Consider the following 18,821-nt stretch of genomic DNA (forward strand, 5'->3'; position numbering starts at 1 on the left):
AGTTAAAGCTGACGTCAACGAGCGCGCGCTCTTTCCGTTGGTTGTTTTGATCGCTAAAAATGAGAAGTTTTTATCGTTTTTGTTATTGTAAAAAACAAATAGACATCAGTTTCTAATGTATCTGTCCTCTTATTTGACGATAAATTGCGTCATCACATTGTCAAAGTAGTGTGGATTGACGTCAGCTTTATCTGTCTGTCCTCTTATTGATGATAAAAAATAACCAATCAGCGCGCGAGAAATTTGTGAGTTATCGTAAAATTGTTAAGGTGGCTGCCTACTTTTGAACGTTCGATTTGAGCCTACGATGTGCGCGCGCTCAATAACCGCTGAAAAATCTACAAGATTTCATTGAAGAACCATACGCGTTTTCAGCTTCAACAGGGCAAAACCCTCAAATTTTGCACGGGACTCTATATTTTTTGATAGCTCATTCGAAAAAACTCCTAAAAATCTAGGTTATATCAACATTTTAGGAAAAGTTTAAATCAGGAACACGTGAAAAAATAGATTTTTGTAGGGATTTTTGTTCGACTTCATGAGATTTTTTAAGAGCACCGAAAGTACAAAATATGACAAATCAATGTATCTCTCTGTCTTTTTGTCGAAAATATCCTTGTATTATTGTAGAAAGATTGACTAGCCTTCGTTTGTGGAATCATATAGTCTGCAAATAACTATTATCTTATTAATCTTAATTTTTTTTCTAATCACTTCCGGTGGCGCAATTTTTACTCCAAAAGCTCGTGCGTAGGCTTCCATTAAATGCTGGTTATCTCGAAAACGAGTTCGGGACACCCTATTTTTCTTTCCAGATTTGGAATCAGCATTAAATTTCAATTCGAAAAATCGAAGTTTTAGAAAAAGCTTAAATCAATTTCCAAAAGTAGGCAGTCACCTTAATCTGAACATTACTTTGAGCGCGCTCCACCCCCAATAAAAAAGTATCTACCCTAATAAGGGGGAGATCCATTCAACAAACTCTTCAGACCGCGCATGTCTTTTCCTAGTGTATTATTTCATTGTTTAAACCGGCTGAATTGAAGTTTATTTCCTTTGTACTCAGTTAATGTGTGCAACTAGAATTTTCTAACCCTACCGCTCGCGGCTAAATTCCATTTCGATCTATGAGTTAATTAAACGGGCGTTCTCTGGCTGTTCAGCGCAGGGGGCGGTTTTAGAGTTAGATACTCATATATTAATATAATACAATACAACCTTTATTAACTCATAGGGAGAAGAAGAATACATAAAAACATTTAGTACTAGAAATCTAATTACAATCATGCAGGATATATATATATATATATATATATATATATTTACAAAGAAAAAAATAGATACTAAAATTAATGTTTGAGCCTGAGGATTAAATTAACCCTCTTTGATTATTAATAGAGAAAAAAAATTGTTATGGCTTTCCACCACCGCAAGTACAGCAGTGGCGCAGCTCAATGGAGTCAAACGGAAAGCAATGAGATTTTAACGTTTATATTAAATATTTTAAACGGGTTCGTGCTGAGAAAAATAAACAGTTGATCAACATTTGATATTGATATTAGATATGGCAAATTAACAGAAAGCCTGGGATACTAGAAGACCGGAGGTGGATACGGCGATTGCTTTTGCGACCACCTTTTTTTCTCCTGTTAGTATCATAGCGTGGTTTAATTAAACTAAAGTATAACAATTATTTGATTTTTCCTGTGTTAGGGGTTATGTGTAATTTGTTCTAAATAGTGCTTAATAAAATAACATCTAATTCACGTGTTTTTAAACTGACCTCTATATATAGCTAAGTATTTTCTAGATTTATATAAGTCGACTAAAACACATTACGAAGGACCTTTTTTCTTTCAACTGTTGGTCTTATTTAGGCTATACATATCTGTTGAAATAACTTTAACATATAATATATTTACTATATATTTCCGTTCAGTATATATACAGCTGTATTGGACCAAGAGGCCTTTTTTCTTCATGTTATTTAGTTGGTTTGTTAGGTGCTAACTCTACGACCACTGTATTATTTTTACAAAAAAATATTTTGTAAAAGAGTTTCCTGAATGGCTTGTTGTAGACATTAAAAAGTATTGGGTTGATAGCGCTGCTCAAAAAATTCGAATAAATGAATATCATTTCCACTTCTCGTGGAAGATCCATGTAAACTTCTAGTTGAAAAACGACAGAACAAGGTATCCAACAAAAAATGAAACCAAGGACCACGGCAAGTAAAGATCTGGTGATCTCGACTTCGTCTTCTGAGAGACTGCTTTCTTGATGGACCCTTTTTCTTGCTGTAGCTTTATGATGCTCAACAACTTTTATAATTCTTGCGTAGCAAATAACAGCGATGACTATAGGGAAAACTACAAATACTAAAATCATTAATGAAGTAATCACACGTTCAAACGTACGGTCGCAAAATGCTAAGATGCAAACAAATCTCCCTGGATGAAAGTAAAAATTTCCCATTCCGGAGGCTACTATAACCAAGACTAAGCCAAGTGAAAAACACCAAAGTCCGATGATCATGATTTTGGCGGGCTTTGGCTTGAAGTGTTTTCTGTAAATAGACGGTTTTATGACACAGAAGAATCTGTTAATAGCGATCAAGGTTGTTGTTTGCAGAGATACAAGTACCAAAGTGTATCCAATAGTTCCAATGACGGTACAAGAGATGAGGTTTTGTACGTTATAACCCACTGCCGAGATAACGACGGCAACAGGCATGACGAGAACTGCATTGGCTACATCAGACACGGCTAGCGTAGTTACATAATACGACGTTACTTTTCGAAGTCGAGGAAATTTGTAAAAAATATACAGAACGCACAAATTACCAATGAGAGCTATGAGCAATATTAGTACATGGAACCCAGTTTCAAAGACTATTTGAACGATCGTCCTGCTCGCTAGTTCACTGGCCATTGCTTCGATATGGTCCGTTACATTTGACATTGTAGAGCATCGAGTCCTTGGTCGTACCATCAGTAATGTTCTTGCAGTTCTTTTATCCTAAGCTTGACCTTGATGTTATACATTGATGCAATAGGCTTGTAATTCTCTAATTTGTCTTCTATCTTGATTAGTAATATTCTTGTAAACTTTTTTAAAATCTTCTATCTTAATGTGTCCTAAAATCAAACCGGCTCTAGTAGTCTCTTCGCTCAGCCAAGTGAGTGAGTGACGTCGATGTAGATACCAAAAGAGAGAGGTTGCCAATAATAGGATTCTGAGTTCAGTCCTATTAATTATTTTTCTTTTCAATCTTGTGCAATGTGAGATACAGTGATACTCAAAAGCTTTCAGCTGCTCTCTTGCCGACCACTAAGCTAAACATTTGCCGCAATCGTTATTCCATTTTTTTAATGACCAAATTATATTATTCATCTGTTCGGGTCCATAATTTTTTTCCAGTTTTTGGTATTTGGAACTGATAGTGATATGTTCAATAATTGATGATCACTTTCAGGATTTTCACACTCGTATTCTTTTCTATATTACATCACATTCATTAAGCCACCCTTGAATTTAATTACACAACAACAAAAAAAATTAAAAATCTTCTTTATACATATGATATTTTCAAACTTAAATTCAAACAAATAATCCTGTTTGAGGTTTCCTACTGGCTAATTGGTATAAACCCTGACAGCTGATAGAATAGGGCACATCCTGTAGTAGATTCGTTTATTGGGAACATGCAGCTAGGTTAAATTTCACTTGATTACACAATGCATCATATTTAAGCCAAACTTGAAGGACTTTTACTTACTCATCGGTCTTACTTTTGTTTTACTGCTCCGCAGTATCTGGAGTCGTTCATAAAAAAGCACCAAGCAACACGCGCGCTGCGTTCTCAACAATAATTGTTGGCAGTTCCTCAACCATCTAGAACAAACACGTGTGGCAATCGAAGCTTTATTCATCCTGCTCCTCATAAGTTAGGATTGTTAATTTAATTTCCTATATTATTGAATGTCTCGTATTTTGTATTCTTTTAGTTTTTCCCCAATTTAACATATTTGATATACCAATATCAAGTTTTATTTATTCATTAGCATGCAAAAATAAGTCATGCTAAGAAGAGGTGTTTATTTAAAAAACCCTTAAAAAGCAACCAGAGTATTAGATCGGAAAGAACGTGACAAATAATGTGCAAGACGTTCTATAAATCTTAATTTTAGGATTGACATCGGTGATCAAGTGTTTGGATACGACAGTTCTTGTTTTTAATAATTTATAAGTGGTTTTCTCACCTTCCCAATCGAAGGAAATGGAAACTCTAAGAACAGGGATTTTTTATGGGAATGGTAGCTTTAGTACATAGCCAGATGTTTGGAATCCTTTTGGTGCAATTGCCCGATAGCACAATGACGTCACATCAAAACAATCTATTGTTTTAACGCCAAGGAACATGGTCGCCAGAGGGAGTAAAATAGCATCAAAACGAATTAAATCACAATAAAAAATAAATGGTTAATTAGACGGGAAAAGGTGATAACAGATCAATGTTGTACTAAATATCCCGAACGAAAGAAAATTTCGCCTAAATTCCTATCATTCTTGCCCATGTAAACAAACTGTGACGTCATAATGTCCTAGGTCATTTTATTCTGCTAAGGCCTAGGGCAAACGTCGATATTTCCATGCACCAAACTTAATTACATCAAAGAATGCCGCCTCATTATCACCTGATATACATTGCTTTTAATGAGTTCGGTGCATGGAAAGTTCGACGTTTGCCCTAGGCCTAATAGAATCTTTTTCTGTATACTTGATAGTAAACCATTGAACCATGCATCCATGCATCCATCAATCAATAACTTTATTTAAAGAGTCGATGTATTTAGCTCATCAGTGCAAAAGTTCAGATTTTTATATACTCCCCTTCTAAAGTTTGTTTTTCCCTTAGTTTAGTTGGTCACTGAAAATCACAAAAAAACTAATTGTCATTGTGTAATTGGTATGGTATAGTGGACTAAGACGTGAGTGAACGAAGTCCAGTCCATAGTCTAACTAGTCTAACTATGTCCAGTCTAAAAAAAGTGTAAATTCGGACTAAGATGTAAAAAAAGAAATTAACATTGCAAATATGCTTCTCAATTAATAGACCTTTTTACTGCTACGGCAGCCATCTTGAATTATGGGATGCTGAGGGAGCAAACGTTTTTAAATAAGTCTTGAAGTCTTGGTGTTTCAAATATCGTTCCAACTACCACAAAATTCAATTGCTTTTTCGATGTAATTCTCATCGAAAAGTGTAAAGGTATGTAAAAGAATACACTGACAGCTGTGCGGTCTATATTTTTTCTAATAGTATCGAAATTGTATTCAAAACATTAGAATTCAAGATGGCCGCTGTATCTGCAAAAAGGTCCATTGGTGCCATTAGGTCCAGTTTAACTTAAGCAATCTTCTTATTTGCAGTATTTTCTTGCATGCCTAATCAAAAACGTTTACGTTGTAAGCTGCTTTGGCATGCCTCCTGATGATAAACATACGAGAACAAGAGTAAGCATCATGGCAATGTCCAGTGATAAGCAGCAATATTTTGGAGAAGCGGTAAGTTTTTAAAAAAATGCTTATGCCCAGCTCTAATGTTGCAAAAGTTAAGACATGCAATTATTACATAAAATTTACGTCGCTATATGAAACACATCACAATTGCTTCTTTGATCGATGTTTCAAAAGATCCTCAATCCTTTTTATTTTATTTTTTCTTTTCGAAAAAGAGACAGTTCTACTTAATTTATATAATTACCAGAATCGCAAATGTTTTAACGAGCGTCAGCTCCTCAATTGTCTATCATAATTATTGTATGGAATCTTTTCCCATGTATTGTAAAAAATATGTGTTTTTTATCTTTTCTTCTGTTCTTTCCTCGTTCGCTATTTCTTTTTCTTTTCTTTTCTCGTTTATTTTTCTTCTTCTGCTTCTTTGTTGTTTACTTTTGAAAACTGTAGTTAAATATCTAACTTATTTTGTTGTTTACTTTTGAAAACTGTTAAATATCTAACTGATTCCGGCGCACTGAATGATTTAGCGCAATTGGATCATAGGTATAATTAGGTATATAAAAGAGTCTGAAACATGCAGGGGTTTCACCAAGCAACGCATGGAAAATGACATGAACGATCTTTTGTGTTTTTTAAAGCTTTTTCAAGATAAAAACATTGTCAAAATTCATCGTTTAGACGACACAAACAAAACTTGCAGGATCAAACATAGTATCAAATTCTAATTTTAATCGGAAAAAATCTCTCTCATCACAGGAAGCAATTCAAGCGTTCTTGAATTCCTGTTTCCATGGCAGTGTCTTATATATTTCCCTGGAAATTGAACGAGGGCAATGTTTGTTCTTATCGGACGAGCAGTGATTTCGCGCGTTTTACCTAGTAACCAGCGCCCGCCAGAAAGATCATAGGCTTTCGACTCTCGTTCCGTCTATTTTGACAGTATACTCAGTCATCTCAGGAAAGGGTTGCCAGAATTCTAGTAACAAGACGCCCTTTAGGCATTCACCTGGGTTGCCTGTATCAAACAATCTTCACGGCAACACTCACTAGTCCTATGCGGGCATATGATATAGATATCCAATAAACAAAAAAATGGATTAAAAAAATTCAAAAAATGCGATTCCACTGTGCCATACCCCCGAGACATCCGCAGAGCTGAGGCGGCGTATGGACTTCGGACCTGACGGGATTCAAATCCTTCTGCCCTTGGGTGTACGAAATACGCAAGAAAATGTTCTAGCCGAAGCATCAGGGGAGAGACCACTCGGCCCCCAGACCATATCGGCTAATCCCTTGCATCTCTGCCACGCACGGAATCGGTTGAAACTGTAATTTCAAAAAAGTCTGATTTGTTACTTGTTAGGGGGTGTGGATGGGGGTGCGCGATTGTCAGTTAACTACTTATTTTTAAGACAATTGTCGGTTAACTGTTGATAATTTTAAAAGCCACAATATTAACCAAAATAATAGCATGTCAATTAACTGTTAACAAATTTTGAGGACGATCATTTGTTTGGTCACCTGCTATCTGCTTGTCCTTGCAATAGTTTTCATTATTGAAATATCTCTCTGTGTCGTTTCCCTCACACCGTGTGTCCGTGTCGATTGTGTCTTACAAACCAAGTAATCTTGCGCACTGTGTTTGAATGACATGGTTGCCATTAGTACAGGGAGGGGGGCCGCACGTGCCCCCCAGAAACCTGCTTTTGGCACCAAAATTTAATCAATCCATGTGGGATTCCTGTGGATTGGGCGAGAAAAAGGTACATCGCCCCCCCCATAGTCGAGACCTTGCCACGCCCATGATAGTTACTGCTATATTAATCTTATCGATTGTTTTTGATTAAGCTATATTAAACATAATGTCTTGAGGTCATTTTACATTCAGTATTTCTACATAAGTATTCCTATAAAACAAAAAAATAAATACTGCTGACACGTAAAAAAGTCTACCAATAATACGAACATCCTTTTAATAGCTTTTAGTCATTATAGTCACTCGGTATTGATGTCATAGATCTCACTGAAGTCAAGCAATATCAGGCTAAAAGCTTACATAGTTCATAAAGATATTATCTTTAAATCATTCATTACTATTAACAATCCATTAACGATATCCGGTTTTTTGTTGTTGTCGTTAAGTTGTGAGCTCAGTTATTCTGTCTTGTTGATCTGCTGTCTTCTTCTCTTTTGCAATGTTCTCTTGCTACAGCACACATACTTTCTGCTGCTCTAACGACCTGAAATGGAGAAAACAAGAATCATTTGTACTTTCGCATTTAGTCAACTAATGTTCTAGCCGTTCCCTACATCTTGTAACCTCCTTTGTTCTGAATTTTAGCATGGGTACTTTCGGTACTTAAATATTAGGGAAAGTACGTTTTTATTTGGGGGGGGGGGGGGGGGGGGGGAAGGAGCTGGAGCTTCAGAGAGAAGATTCATGAGTAAAAATATCGACGTTTTTTGAAGCGTTAAATCTTTTTATTTTTTCGATAGCTGTTTCTTTGTTGCCTTAATAGCCTTAGGAGGGTCATGAACTTCTTACTGAGTGAAAGGGGGAGAACTACAACCACTTTTAAAAAGCAAGTTTACTGTGAATTCCCCAGCCCTCTACCCCGCGGGGTGCCAGAGGTTCCTTGTTGTTACCTTTTCTCTTTTGTTTTCCTTAGAGTAAAAGGGCGTACGCTCCTAAAGTCAATGTGCATGCTAAGTCAATGTGAATTGAGTTTGTTTTCCTCCGTAAAGATCAACATGAGTTGAGCGTTGTGCTCATAGAACATTAAATGTAGTGGTGGTAGTGTGTGTGAGTGAGCGAAACGTGTCCCCAATAGACCTCCTCTGCTCGGACGTAATGTTTTTTTCAATTTCAGACCACGTGCCATTCCTTAGGCTCAGATCAAACGTCGAACTTCACATGAGCCGAACCTAATCACATCAAAGAAAACCGCCTTGTTATCTATCATTTCAATTAGGATCGTCTCATGTCAAGTTCCACGTTTGACCTGAGCCTTAGAATATCATTTTTTTGTTTAACGGTTGCGCGTAAGAGGACACATGATTATGAATACAGTTTAAAAAAAAAAAAAAAAAAAAAGCAATCTTATTCTCAAGAGAAGGACACATGGTCTGAAATAGAAAAACATTACGGCCGAGCCGAGGACGTCTATTAGTGCGAACACGCTAGGACGACTAGACACTTAAATAAAGATTTTTTAAAAAGAGATAAAAGACGGCCCAGACAGACTCCTTAACTACCGTATTTGTATTACTGACCAATCTCTGGAACTTCTTGATCAAAGTTCGCCAATATAAATAGCCTCATTAACTTTATATTAATCTTAAAGTAAAAACAGACAAAACTCCACCGTCGAAAACATTTCTCAAGATAAATTACTGAATATTCTCGTAGAAAATGATCTTGTCTCTCAAACGTCTGGGGTAGAAAGCGAATCGAATTCAAAATCAATTTGATGAAAAGACAAAGGAAAGAAAGAAAGAAAGAAAGAAAGAAAGAAAGAAAAAGAAAGAAAGAAGAAAAAAGAAGAAAGAAACAGAGAAAGAGAGAGAGAGAGAGAGAGAGAGAGAGAGAGAGAGAGAGCTGAGAGACAAGAGAGAAAAAGACTAAGGAAAAGGGGATATACTTCTAATGAGAGAGTTAAGTTGGTTAAGAAATAATTATAAAAGAGTATGAAATAAAGTTTTTGAACAAACCTTGATCATCTCCCTTTTACCAAAGTTTGCACCTCCACCACTAGTCCAAGCACTAGATGGCTGAATACTACAGAAGACAGCCAGAACGAGCAGAGTGCACAAAACCAAACTATTTCTCTTCATGATGACTAAAAAACTAAGCCTTTCCTTATAGACTGTCGTTGTTTTTGTTGGCACGGATCAGATCAGTGGAAATGGGGTATTTTGAGTTTGTATTTATACCTAAACATCCCTCGTAAGAGTGTCTTAATGACACACCGAAATCACTTTAGACTCTGATAAAACAAACAGGACATCCGTCCAAAGTTATTTATCAACTGACGGTGGTCTACTTAGTCGGAAACAAAACTCACCCGATTGTGATGATAATACGGTTTGTGTAAATATATTTAAGCCTTTGATGCAGTGAAACATCGAAATGGTAAAAATCTAGTCCTAGTCTTTGCTACTGTTATAGTTTTCACATGATATACTTTGCTGGGCGTGGAAATGAGTCTGTTCACAACCTAAAGATACCCTTTCTTTTATTATGCTTTCTTTTATAAAACTCTCTTACCTTCTGTTTGTTGTTTGTTTTGATTGCAATCTAATAACTTGACTGACATTTGATGTTTTTAATTATCAGTTATCATAATTGAAGTGCTTTGTTCACTTTGTTCTTTCAAAACGGCCATTATATTCCAGGGCGTTTTGATATCTGTTTCTTTTCTCATACTTACCACGCGGACTCATTGGTGGGAGTTGCTGGTTGGTGTTCTCCTGTGCTTCGAGGGTTTTTCTCCAGCGGTTCTCCGGTTTTCCTCCCTCCCCAAAAATCAACTTAAATTCTAAATCGACCTAGAAGGACCTAGAGGAAAATTACTCTTTCTAATAGTTCTAACCCTCTATACAAAGTTATGTAGTTTTTCTATATTACATATGTGTATAACTTCACCATGTAAAAGCCGATAGAAACCAATATTTTATATTAATGACTGACACAAAAGCAAACAGAAATATAAAAACTGCAATTTTACATCGCTTTTATTGACACTATATTTGTATTAATTTCGCGCCTTAAACAAACCCCAAATAAAATAGTCAAAAAGTTAATATAAGGGGCTGAACAAGTAAGTGAGGTTCTTAATCAAAAAATTAATAACCGTTTTAAACCGTTTTAATCCGTTTAAAGTCTAAATAGCTAGGTACTTAAACGAATTCCGCCTTTCCTTTCAAACATAAAAAGCTTTCATCCGATTTAATACGTTCCCAAATAGCGGATACAAGTACAGATTTTTTATCATATAAATTACTTAATGTACTTAAGTACGAATCTTCAAGCAAAATTTAATGTTCTATTAACGTCGACAAAGGACTGCTGAAAAAGGAAGTCCACTAGCCTATAGTTCTTAAATAGTTATTCAGTATTATGATATAAACTGAAATTTAAGTGACAGGTTGTAATAGTGTCTTACGTTTGTCAAAATCTCCGTTTTCATTTATGTTTTAAAGGTGGCGATTCCGAGGAAATGATCTTAGTGAGTGGGAGGTGAGGCTGTTAAGGTGGCTGACTACTTTGTTAAATAATAAACAGAAAATTAAATGAAATTTCTTTAACCTTAAATTTAATGCTAATTTCAAAAATGCAAAGAAATTGGGGGTGTCCCGAGCTTGTTTTTGAGATAATCACTCCGGAATGTCATGCGTTTGTACAATTTTGGAAGAAAAATAGCGAAAATCAACCTCTGTACAAAAAAAATCAATCATAAAAAGAAAGAGTAATTTTCTACAAACACGTAACTTACACTATATCTATAAAATACTGATAAAAGTTTTTTCAATAAACTATTGTAGACAATGGAAAAACCTTTTTTGTTCAGGTTCTATGGTGTGCAAGTTATCGTAAAAATTGAGCAGAAAACGAACAGAACGATTTTTTTTACATTGTTCTGATAAACAGAATTGTCTTAAACTTTGAAAAATAATGGATATTACCTGTTCTTTTGGAAAATAACAAAAAAGATATATAGTCCCGTGCAAAATTTGAGGGTTTTGCCCTCTTGAAGTTTAAAACGTGTATGGTTCTTCAATAAATTCGTGAAGATTATTCAGCGGTTTTAATTTTGAGCGCGCGCACATCGTGGGCTCAAATCGAATGTTGAAAAGTAGTCAGCCACCTTACTGAATAATGTGCCAATAATGTACGAACGAACGAACGAACGAACGAACGAACGAACGAACGAACGAACGAACGAACGAACGAACGAACGAACGAACGAACGAACGAACAAACGAACGAACGAACGAACGAACAAACAAACAAACAAACGAACGAATATTTTTTCAAGTCTTTGCAGTATTTTGTCACTAGCATAAGGTCCGAAGGCGAGAAAATAAAAAAACACAGGGACGAGAAAAATATTCACCCGTTCTGCATCGTAAAATGTCCACTGAAGTCGGACATTAATTAAGGATTTTACTTTTCACCTAAAAAAGGCTTCAAAACGAATGCTTTTCTTTCAATCTCTCGACCACTCTTTCGTTCTTTCCATTTACTAATTTCAGCTACATTCTATCTAAAATATTCAAATAATTACCAACAGACAACTTTGTTTTAAGATTTATTTAATTTGAGATTAACCCATGTATATTATATTTGGTGTGAGTACATTTAATGCAAACTACAGTGTTTGGAAGAGTACTGTTTTTATAATAACACAGCTAGCATTCCCATATTTTTTATTTTGATCATCGGCTATATTTCATCATACTGTCCGGTAGCTGGTTCTTCAACGGCGTCATTTCTTCACTTCTGCAGAAAGCGGCTCTTCTGTTCTTCATCGAAGTGTCTTTTGCAGTGCTCTCGTGCCACTTTACACATCGTTCCAATCGCTCTCTTTGCCTATGAAATTTTTAAAAATTATATAATTTTGATTATTGCAATTGCATTTATTGCAAAAATGATATCCAAAACAAGTGGTACCATCCAGGATGATTTAAAGTGAAGGTGGCCCCAGCTCGGGTTCACTTGAAAAAATAATCTTTTTAAATACTATTAGTTTTTAGTAAAAATACGCTGGTGATTATAGAAAATCTCGCGCGCTGATTGGTCAAGAAACTCCCACTATCACACGGTAATGACCTCTAGCGAAAATCCAAAATGGCAGCCAGCCGCTTTGTTGCTGTTACCGGGAAAAAATGCCTTTTATCTTCTTCTTTTCTTTTTTTTCCTCTATTTTTTGAAAGAATCACCTGTGTATTTATCAGTGATTATTGGGGAATATTTACCTCGCCGCTCGAAGACTCGCGTCTCGGTAAATACCCCGATAATCACTTCGCCTTCGGCGAATAATTGTTAAATATATATTATGTGAAGTAGGTATAAACAAACTTGATGACTATTTCACTCCTAGCATTGTGAGTGGCTACATTACTTTAGGTCTCTTAGCTATGGACCACTAGAAGAAGAATTTATTCAATTTATTGCTTTCGGGCTTGTTATTGTTTTAACTGCTAATATTGATAAAAATATAAATAGATAAATATGGAATTAAGCAGTATAGCTCCAAGGAGTAATAATAATCTTCATTCAAAGTAGGTAAAACAAATACCGCATAAATAAAGCTGGTTTTCAATTGTCACATCTAGTGAATTTAGAGTGTTGAGCTTTCAGTACGTAGACGAGGAATAATTGAGGTGGGAGTGAAAACCGATGAACTTGGAGAAAAACTCTTAAAGAAGCAAATAGTCATCATGAAAAACCACCAAGTACCTTCAATACACTGCACCGCACCAATATATATATAGAAAATAATCATTTTAATATCTAATATTAATTCGAAGTTGAAGCCGTAAGGAGCTAGGGGTTTTCTAGAAACCAATGTTAAGAACAGTAAATTGTAAGACAAATATCTTAGTGTGCTGTGCGCTATCAGTGTCATGAATGCATACCGGATAGTGTTCTCGGTGAGATTAATCAATGTACTGACTTAGATCAATTGCTTCATATCCTTATCTCCTCCTCTTTCTTAAATTCCTCGAAACCCACCTTAATTGCAGGCGCGGTTCCAGGGGGAGGGTTGTTGGGGTTTCAGCCTCCTATGAGAATTTTGATTTTTTCCTTAACAGAATGTACTGTTCATTTTTTTGTGGTTCGGCGTTCAGCACCCTCGCTCTTTAAGAAAATCCTGGATCCACTAATGAATTACCAAAAAACCGCTTTCAATAAAATTACTTTCGCTAAAACAGTTGAAAAACTCAAGATCAACGAGAACCATTTCACGACACTTGTCTCCGGAAAAGAAAGACGAGTGACTGATTAACCGTGCAGACAAAACGAATTTGATATCGCATCGTACCTGCTTTAGTTCCCGCGAAATAATATTTCCACCACCGCCGCTACTAAGAGCATGGGTCGTATGAATCGCACAGAATGTTACCAGAACAACCAACATACAAAAGCCAAAACGTTTTTGTTTGATTGACATCATGGTGGTGAAGAATTAGTCTACTCTTCTCGGTGAGGAAGTTGACCTGTATTTTACTCGCGTTTTATTGGGTTTACTTAATAGTGATTGTGCAGTGATTTGAGCGTTTCAATCCTCTATTTATAAAAAAATAAAAATAAAAATAAAAAATCTCAAAAACAAAACAGCAGCAAAATAAATAATAATTATGACACTCTTCAGTCTAACTGGTCAATCGGACGTAAGCAGTTACCTCTTATGGTGATGGCAATGAAGATGGTGTAACACACCAAGCTGTTAATAAACTACAAATCTCAGAATAAGATGCGGGAGGGAATATTGAAAACAATCCTTTTGTGTGTGTTTTTTAAGCGAATACGGGAAATTTTTTTCACCCACTTCCTTAATTTGTTTACCATTGAAAAATATTGGCAGCACTGCACTTACGCTTAATTGGATCCTTAGAAAAGTTCTAATAATGTTTCGTTTAAATGTTACAGTTCATCCATATTTCTTTTATTCTTTAATTAATTCGCAACCTATTGATTCACTCTTCAAAAGTATAGTAAACATATTGGAAAATTAACAATGAAAAATAAAGAGAAACCGTTTGCTACTTGCTCTATGCTAGATAATTAGTATAGAAAATCGCACGATCTCCATTCGGAATTTATAGGTACCAGTGATGATTTGAAAGTTTTCAAAATTGGACGAGCCTTTAGGTGATTCCTGTTTGAGAACTTTCAAAAACATCACGAGTATCTAGAAATTCCTAATTGCACGAGAAGATTGACTCTACAGTGTACAATTTGGGATTCAATTGTACTCCTCTTGTCCAATCAGAATCGAGAAATGTTGTTGAGTGTATTATCAGTGCAGAAATCACTTGTGGTTTGACACTCGCTTGAATTAATCTCTCAAACCATTAATTCTAACTCTTAAAGATAAAGCCATAAAATCTTTGACTTGACTTTAAATTTTTTTAATGAACCTAAATGGTTTAAGATACGAAGAAGAGGATCATTCAGTGTCATTAATGTAAAATTAATCTTAAATCTTAACACCTCCATTCGTCTGTTGACTCAGTAAAACTACCATCAAAGTGTTTGAGAGGCTCATAAGCTTTCAGTATTCTTTACCGAAATTTACTTTTTGGTAGGACAGATAACAGTCAACCTCGGGGGAACCTTTGGGAACCAACACACTGTCAATGAATAGAAATCTTTGATTTAACAAGTTTATAGACGCCGGTTATGAAAGCGCATGATGAGCTTTGTATGATGTCTATTATGATGCATTATGTTCTTCCTGAGGCAATTTTTGATCGCCAAGCGAAGGTCTATTTCTTTCTAATAACGTTTTGTTCATTCTCTTCTTTCAATAAAACAAATACTTCCTACAGTAATATATACATCATCATATTTGTCAACTTTCTTATTATCATCTTTGTCAATTTCTTTCTCCTTTTTTTCTTTTTTCTCTTCCTTCCCCTCTTCTTATTCTTCATTTTCTTCATTTTCTCTTATTATTTAGTTTTACTTTATATCCTCCCTGCTTTTGTTTATATTGTGAGTGATTTTTCCCTCGGTTCCTTAAACTAATATTGAATAAAAAGTCTAATAAAGAGATCGGGCTAAAAAGCTGAAAATGATGATCATACTAAAGATTAATTTTTGAAAAAGTATTAACCGGAGTCTTTCGTAAAGCCGAACATAGTTGCAACCATTAAAAGATAATGAAATAACGAAAGGACTTTTTAAGAGAAGTGATTTATATTTTGAGGAATATTGAGTTTTCTTTGTTGCTTGGAAAAGTATGGCTCTGCATGTGTATGTATGTTTTTCCCCCATTAATAATTTCTGTCATTCCAGTTTCAGTGGCGACTCACTTCTATTCATCCGTAATTTCAATTCGTCGTTAATTATGAGATTTTTTGAGAAAATTATATTATTATGATAAAAGGCTGGAGTTGAGTTTCTAATGAATATAAGGGGGGGGAGAATGAAGAAATAAAGTACAGTATAACTAACCTCTTTGTATTCTCGTGTCGCCCAATTTCCCGCACCCGAAGACATAGACAGAGATTGTTGGAAAGTAGACAAAGTGACGAGTAAAAACAAGGCACTAATGGCAAAGATGCTTTGCTTCATGGTGTCAGAGGGAATAAGATCTTTGAGGCAGTGCTGTTCAGGTTTCTTTAGCGGTTGTGTAAGACGGTATAATGGTGTGAAGCTTTTATACCTACCACTGGCTTACGCCAATACTGATGGCGCATTTTTTTTATTTACTTAAGTTCACAGCAGTCGTGATTATTTTAGAGGTTAAGGAGACACCTTAAGTCATTAATACTACCGTTAAGTAACAAAGCGAAAACTAACAATGAAAAAAAGAGAGAGATCAGTTTGTTATTTGCTCCATACTAGATAAATTTGTTGCAGAAATCACATTGCGGCGTAATACTGACTTGCTTTAATCCCTCTAACCATTAAATTTAACTCTCAAAACTAACAATGAAAGAAAAAGTGGTCCGTCTGTTGTTTGCTCTGTACTTGATAAATATTTTGCTGAAATTACATTGCGTGTAAGACCCACTTGCTTTAATCCCTCAAACCATTAAATCTAACTCTCAAAGAAAAAGGATAAAATCTTTAACATGACTTTGAATCCTATAAATGGTTAAACAACAGACTATTAAGATAAGAAGAAGAGGACCTTTTAATCTCCTTAATACGTGTGAAATTAATCTCAAGTCTTTACGCCTCCTTTTTGTCTGTTGACTCAGTAAAACACCATCAAAGTGCTTGAAAAGCTCCTCATGAGCTTTCAGTCCATACCGCACATTCGTTTTGGTAGGACAGGTATGGTAGAAATGGTGACAGTCAACCGCGAGGGAACGTTTGGAAACCAACACACTGTCAATGAATAGAAATCTTTGCTTTAACAAGTTCATAGACGCCGGTTATAAAAGCGCATGGTGAGCTTTGTATGATGTCTATTATGACGCATTATGTTCTTCCTGAGGCAACTTTTGATTGCCACCGCGAATGTTAATTCCCTTCTATTAACGTTTTGATCCTCTTCTTTCAACAAAACCTAGTGACACGTCCGAAAAATGACCGCAAAAACAACGCATACATCCTACAGCATCATATACCTCATTACTGATATTTGTCAACTTTTTCATTGTCATCTTCTTCAGTTTTTTCTTTCACCTTTTTGTTTTCTTCTCCTCCTCCGCTTATTCTTTTTGTTCTTTTTGTTCTTCTTGTACTTTTTCTTTTTCTTTATTTCTCTATCGTGTTTTTAATCTTCTCTTTCTGGTTTTGTTTATTTTGGAGTGATTTTTTTCAATTCCTTAAGCTAATATTTACAAAGAAGTCCATAAAAAGATTTGGCTCAAGAAAAACAAAACAAAGTAAAGTTCATGTTAAAAGATCAATTTTTGATAAAGTATTAGTTAGAGTAGTTTGCAATCATACACATTACGAAATAGTGAGATAACAAACAATTTGGCCGCTATCTTGGCTGTGATAACAGAAGATAGAAACCAAAGAAATTAAAATCATGAATACAAAAAAAATTCTATCACTTAAAAACCAGCAGTTTAGTAATAAATTTTGGTTCAAAATTTCTTCGCTTATAGCCACCTTGTCCTTTTATTTTCATAAATTAAACTCATTAATCAATTTCCCGTAGTTTCTATATTGGTTTTCAAAGAAAATCTTGAATACAGAAAGCATAGCGCCTATGAAAACCAGCAGTTTAGCAAGAAATGTTTTGATCCTAAATTCTTCAACTATGACCACCTTGTATTTTATTGCCAAAAGCTCAACCAATGAGTTCATTGTTGCAGATTGCAGGGGATCGTTTGTGTATCATACGCTGCGCAACTTGTACTTTCCAGTATATTTAGTTTTGTAGGTAAAGTAAAACTATCTTCTACTTTTTGCCTCCTTGCAAGTTGCAAGGAGATTTCCGCGTCTAACCTAATCTCGTACAACCTTTTTCAAAATTTTTTAGTAAGACAAGTTGCGCGAGAAATCGTTGAGTTGAACAGTGCCTTCATCTTGGGACTTCTTAACATGAGATATCAGCCGAGAAAATTGATAGTTGGTGAGAATTGCAAGTATTTTTTAGAAATGTGGCCACCTATCCACTCAATTCCGGTGAGGGCCGGACCACGCAGGGGTAATGAAGAAGGTGTCTAGCCATCCCCCCATTTGCTCAAATTTCTTAGTATTATCCTTAGTAAGCTGCCTCCCTTTTTCTCGCATTCCGCAGTGGTAAAACGTTTTAACAGTCCTAAAATCCTTGGATCCGCCACTGACTTAACTACTTGCACATTTATACGATTTGATACAAAGCTGCATTTTTTTGAATGTTACTTTACTTTGATTAAAATTAATCGATCTATATGCATGTATAGTATTAGCAATGATAACAAGGAAGGATTTTTCGCTAATGGAATAGCCAGGATTCGAAATCTGGCTGAGTGATGGCACATAGGAAAGCGAGGAAAACAGAAGACGTTGATCGTCTTTTTGTGGTTTGGTTTAGTTTGTCGAGTGTTGTTCAAGTCACATGTTCTCTTTTCTAACCAATCAGTACGAAACACTTTTATGATGTAACCGGACTTCACAATTCCACAAATTTAGGGCATTTCTTTTACAAGCAAACAACCAACAATTATAATTCAGAACTAATAATTGAAAAAAAAAATCTTTTGAAAATATCTAGTTGTTTTAGCGCTTTCGCGCTAAATATCAACTCACATGCTAATTTTTCCGAAAGGAAGGAAGCCGTAGAAAACCCCTCTTAGTATAGAAGAGAGCCACACAACAAGCAAACTCAATTCACATATGGTGTCCGCAGGGCTCGAACCAATGCAGACCCGAACCTCCGTTGGAACCGCAATGGTGAAAGATGACGTTATAGCAGCGTACGCCACCATAATACCCAAAAAATGTTCATAATGTAGATGCAAATGCCAAATCTCTGTCTTTCCATTTCAGACCCCGTGTTATTTCCTTGAGAGTTGTGAGCCAACTTCTAACTGCACCTCAAAAGTTACAGGTAAACAAAAGTACTTTATAGTCAAGATGGGGAATAACATGCGCAATTCTGGTAAAAAATGGTATAATT

General features: G+C 35.5%; 1 protein-coding gene and 3 long non-coding RNA genes across 4 annotated transcripts in view; 1 reads left to right on the forward strand and 3 right to left on the reverse strand.

Annotated features, from left to right (window-relative positions):
* Positions 1 to 1,836: 1,836 nt before the first annotated feature.
* On the reverse strand, positions 1,837 to 3,201 carry LOC116289803 (neuropeptide FF receptor 2-like). The gene has a single exon (XM_031696739.2). The coding sequence runs from the start codon at positions 2,989 to 2,991 to the stop codon at positions 1,984 to 1,986; it is 1,008 nt and encodes a 335-aa protein (XP_031552599.2). The 5' UTR covers positions 2,992 to 3,201; the 3' UTR covers positions 1,837 to 1,983.
* Positions 3,202 to 7,479: 4,278 nt separating this feature from the next.
* On the reverse strand, positions 7,480 to 9,430 carry LOC116289807 (uncharacterized). The gene is made up of 2 exons (XR_004196369.2): positions 9,235 to 9,430; positions 7,480 to 7,763 (listed from the first exon to the last, which is right to left on the reverse strand). It is a non-coding gene; the product is annotated as an uncharacterized LOC116289807 (long non-coding RNA).
* A 2,391-nt stretch (positions 9,431 to 11,821) lies between these two features.
* On the reverse strand, positions 11,822 to 15,902 carry LOC116289806 (uncharacterized). Its single transcript, XR_004196368.2, has 2 exons — positions 15,710 to 15,902; positions 11,822 to 12,115 (listed from the first exon to the last, which is right to left on the reverse strand). It is a non-coding gene; the product is annotated as an uncharacterized LOC116289806 (long non-coding RNA).
* Positions 15,903 to 16,551: 649 nt separating this feature from the next.
* Positions 16,552 to 18,821, forward strand: part of LOC148909035 (uncharacterized) — a 51,557-nt gene continuing 49,287 nt past the window's right edge. The window contains exons 1-2 of the long non-coding RNA XR_016120486.1: positions 16,552 to 16,653; positions 18,692 to 18,752. This is a non-coding gene — a long non-coding RNA (uncharacterized LOC148909035). The remainder of the gene's footprint in view (positions 16,654 to 18,691; positions 18,753 to 18,821) is intronic.

The sequence above is a fragment of the Actinia tenebrosa genome, unplaced genomic scaffold, assembly GCF_029948245.1.
Source record: "Actinia tenebrosa isolate PJP-AT-01 unplaced genomic scaffold, QUT_ActTen_1.0 PGA_scaffold2__45_contigs__length_23673736, whole genome shotgun sequence".
NCBI lineage: Eukaryota > Metazoa > Cnidaria > Anthozoa > Actiniaria > Actiniidae > Actinia > Actinia tenebrosa.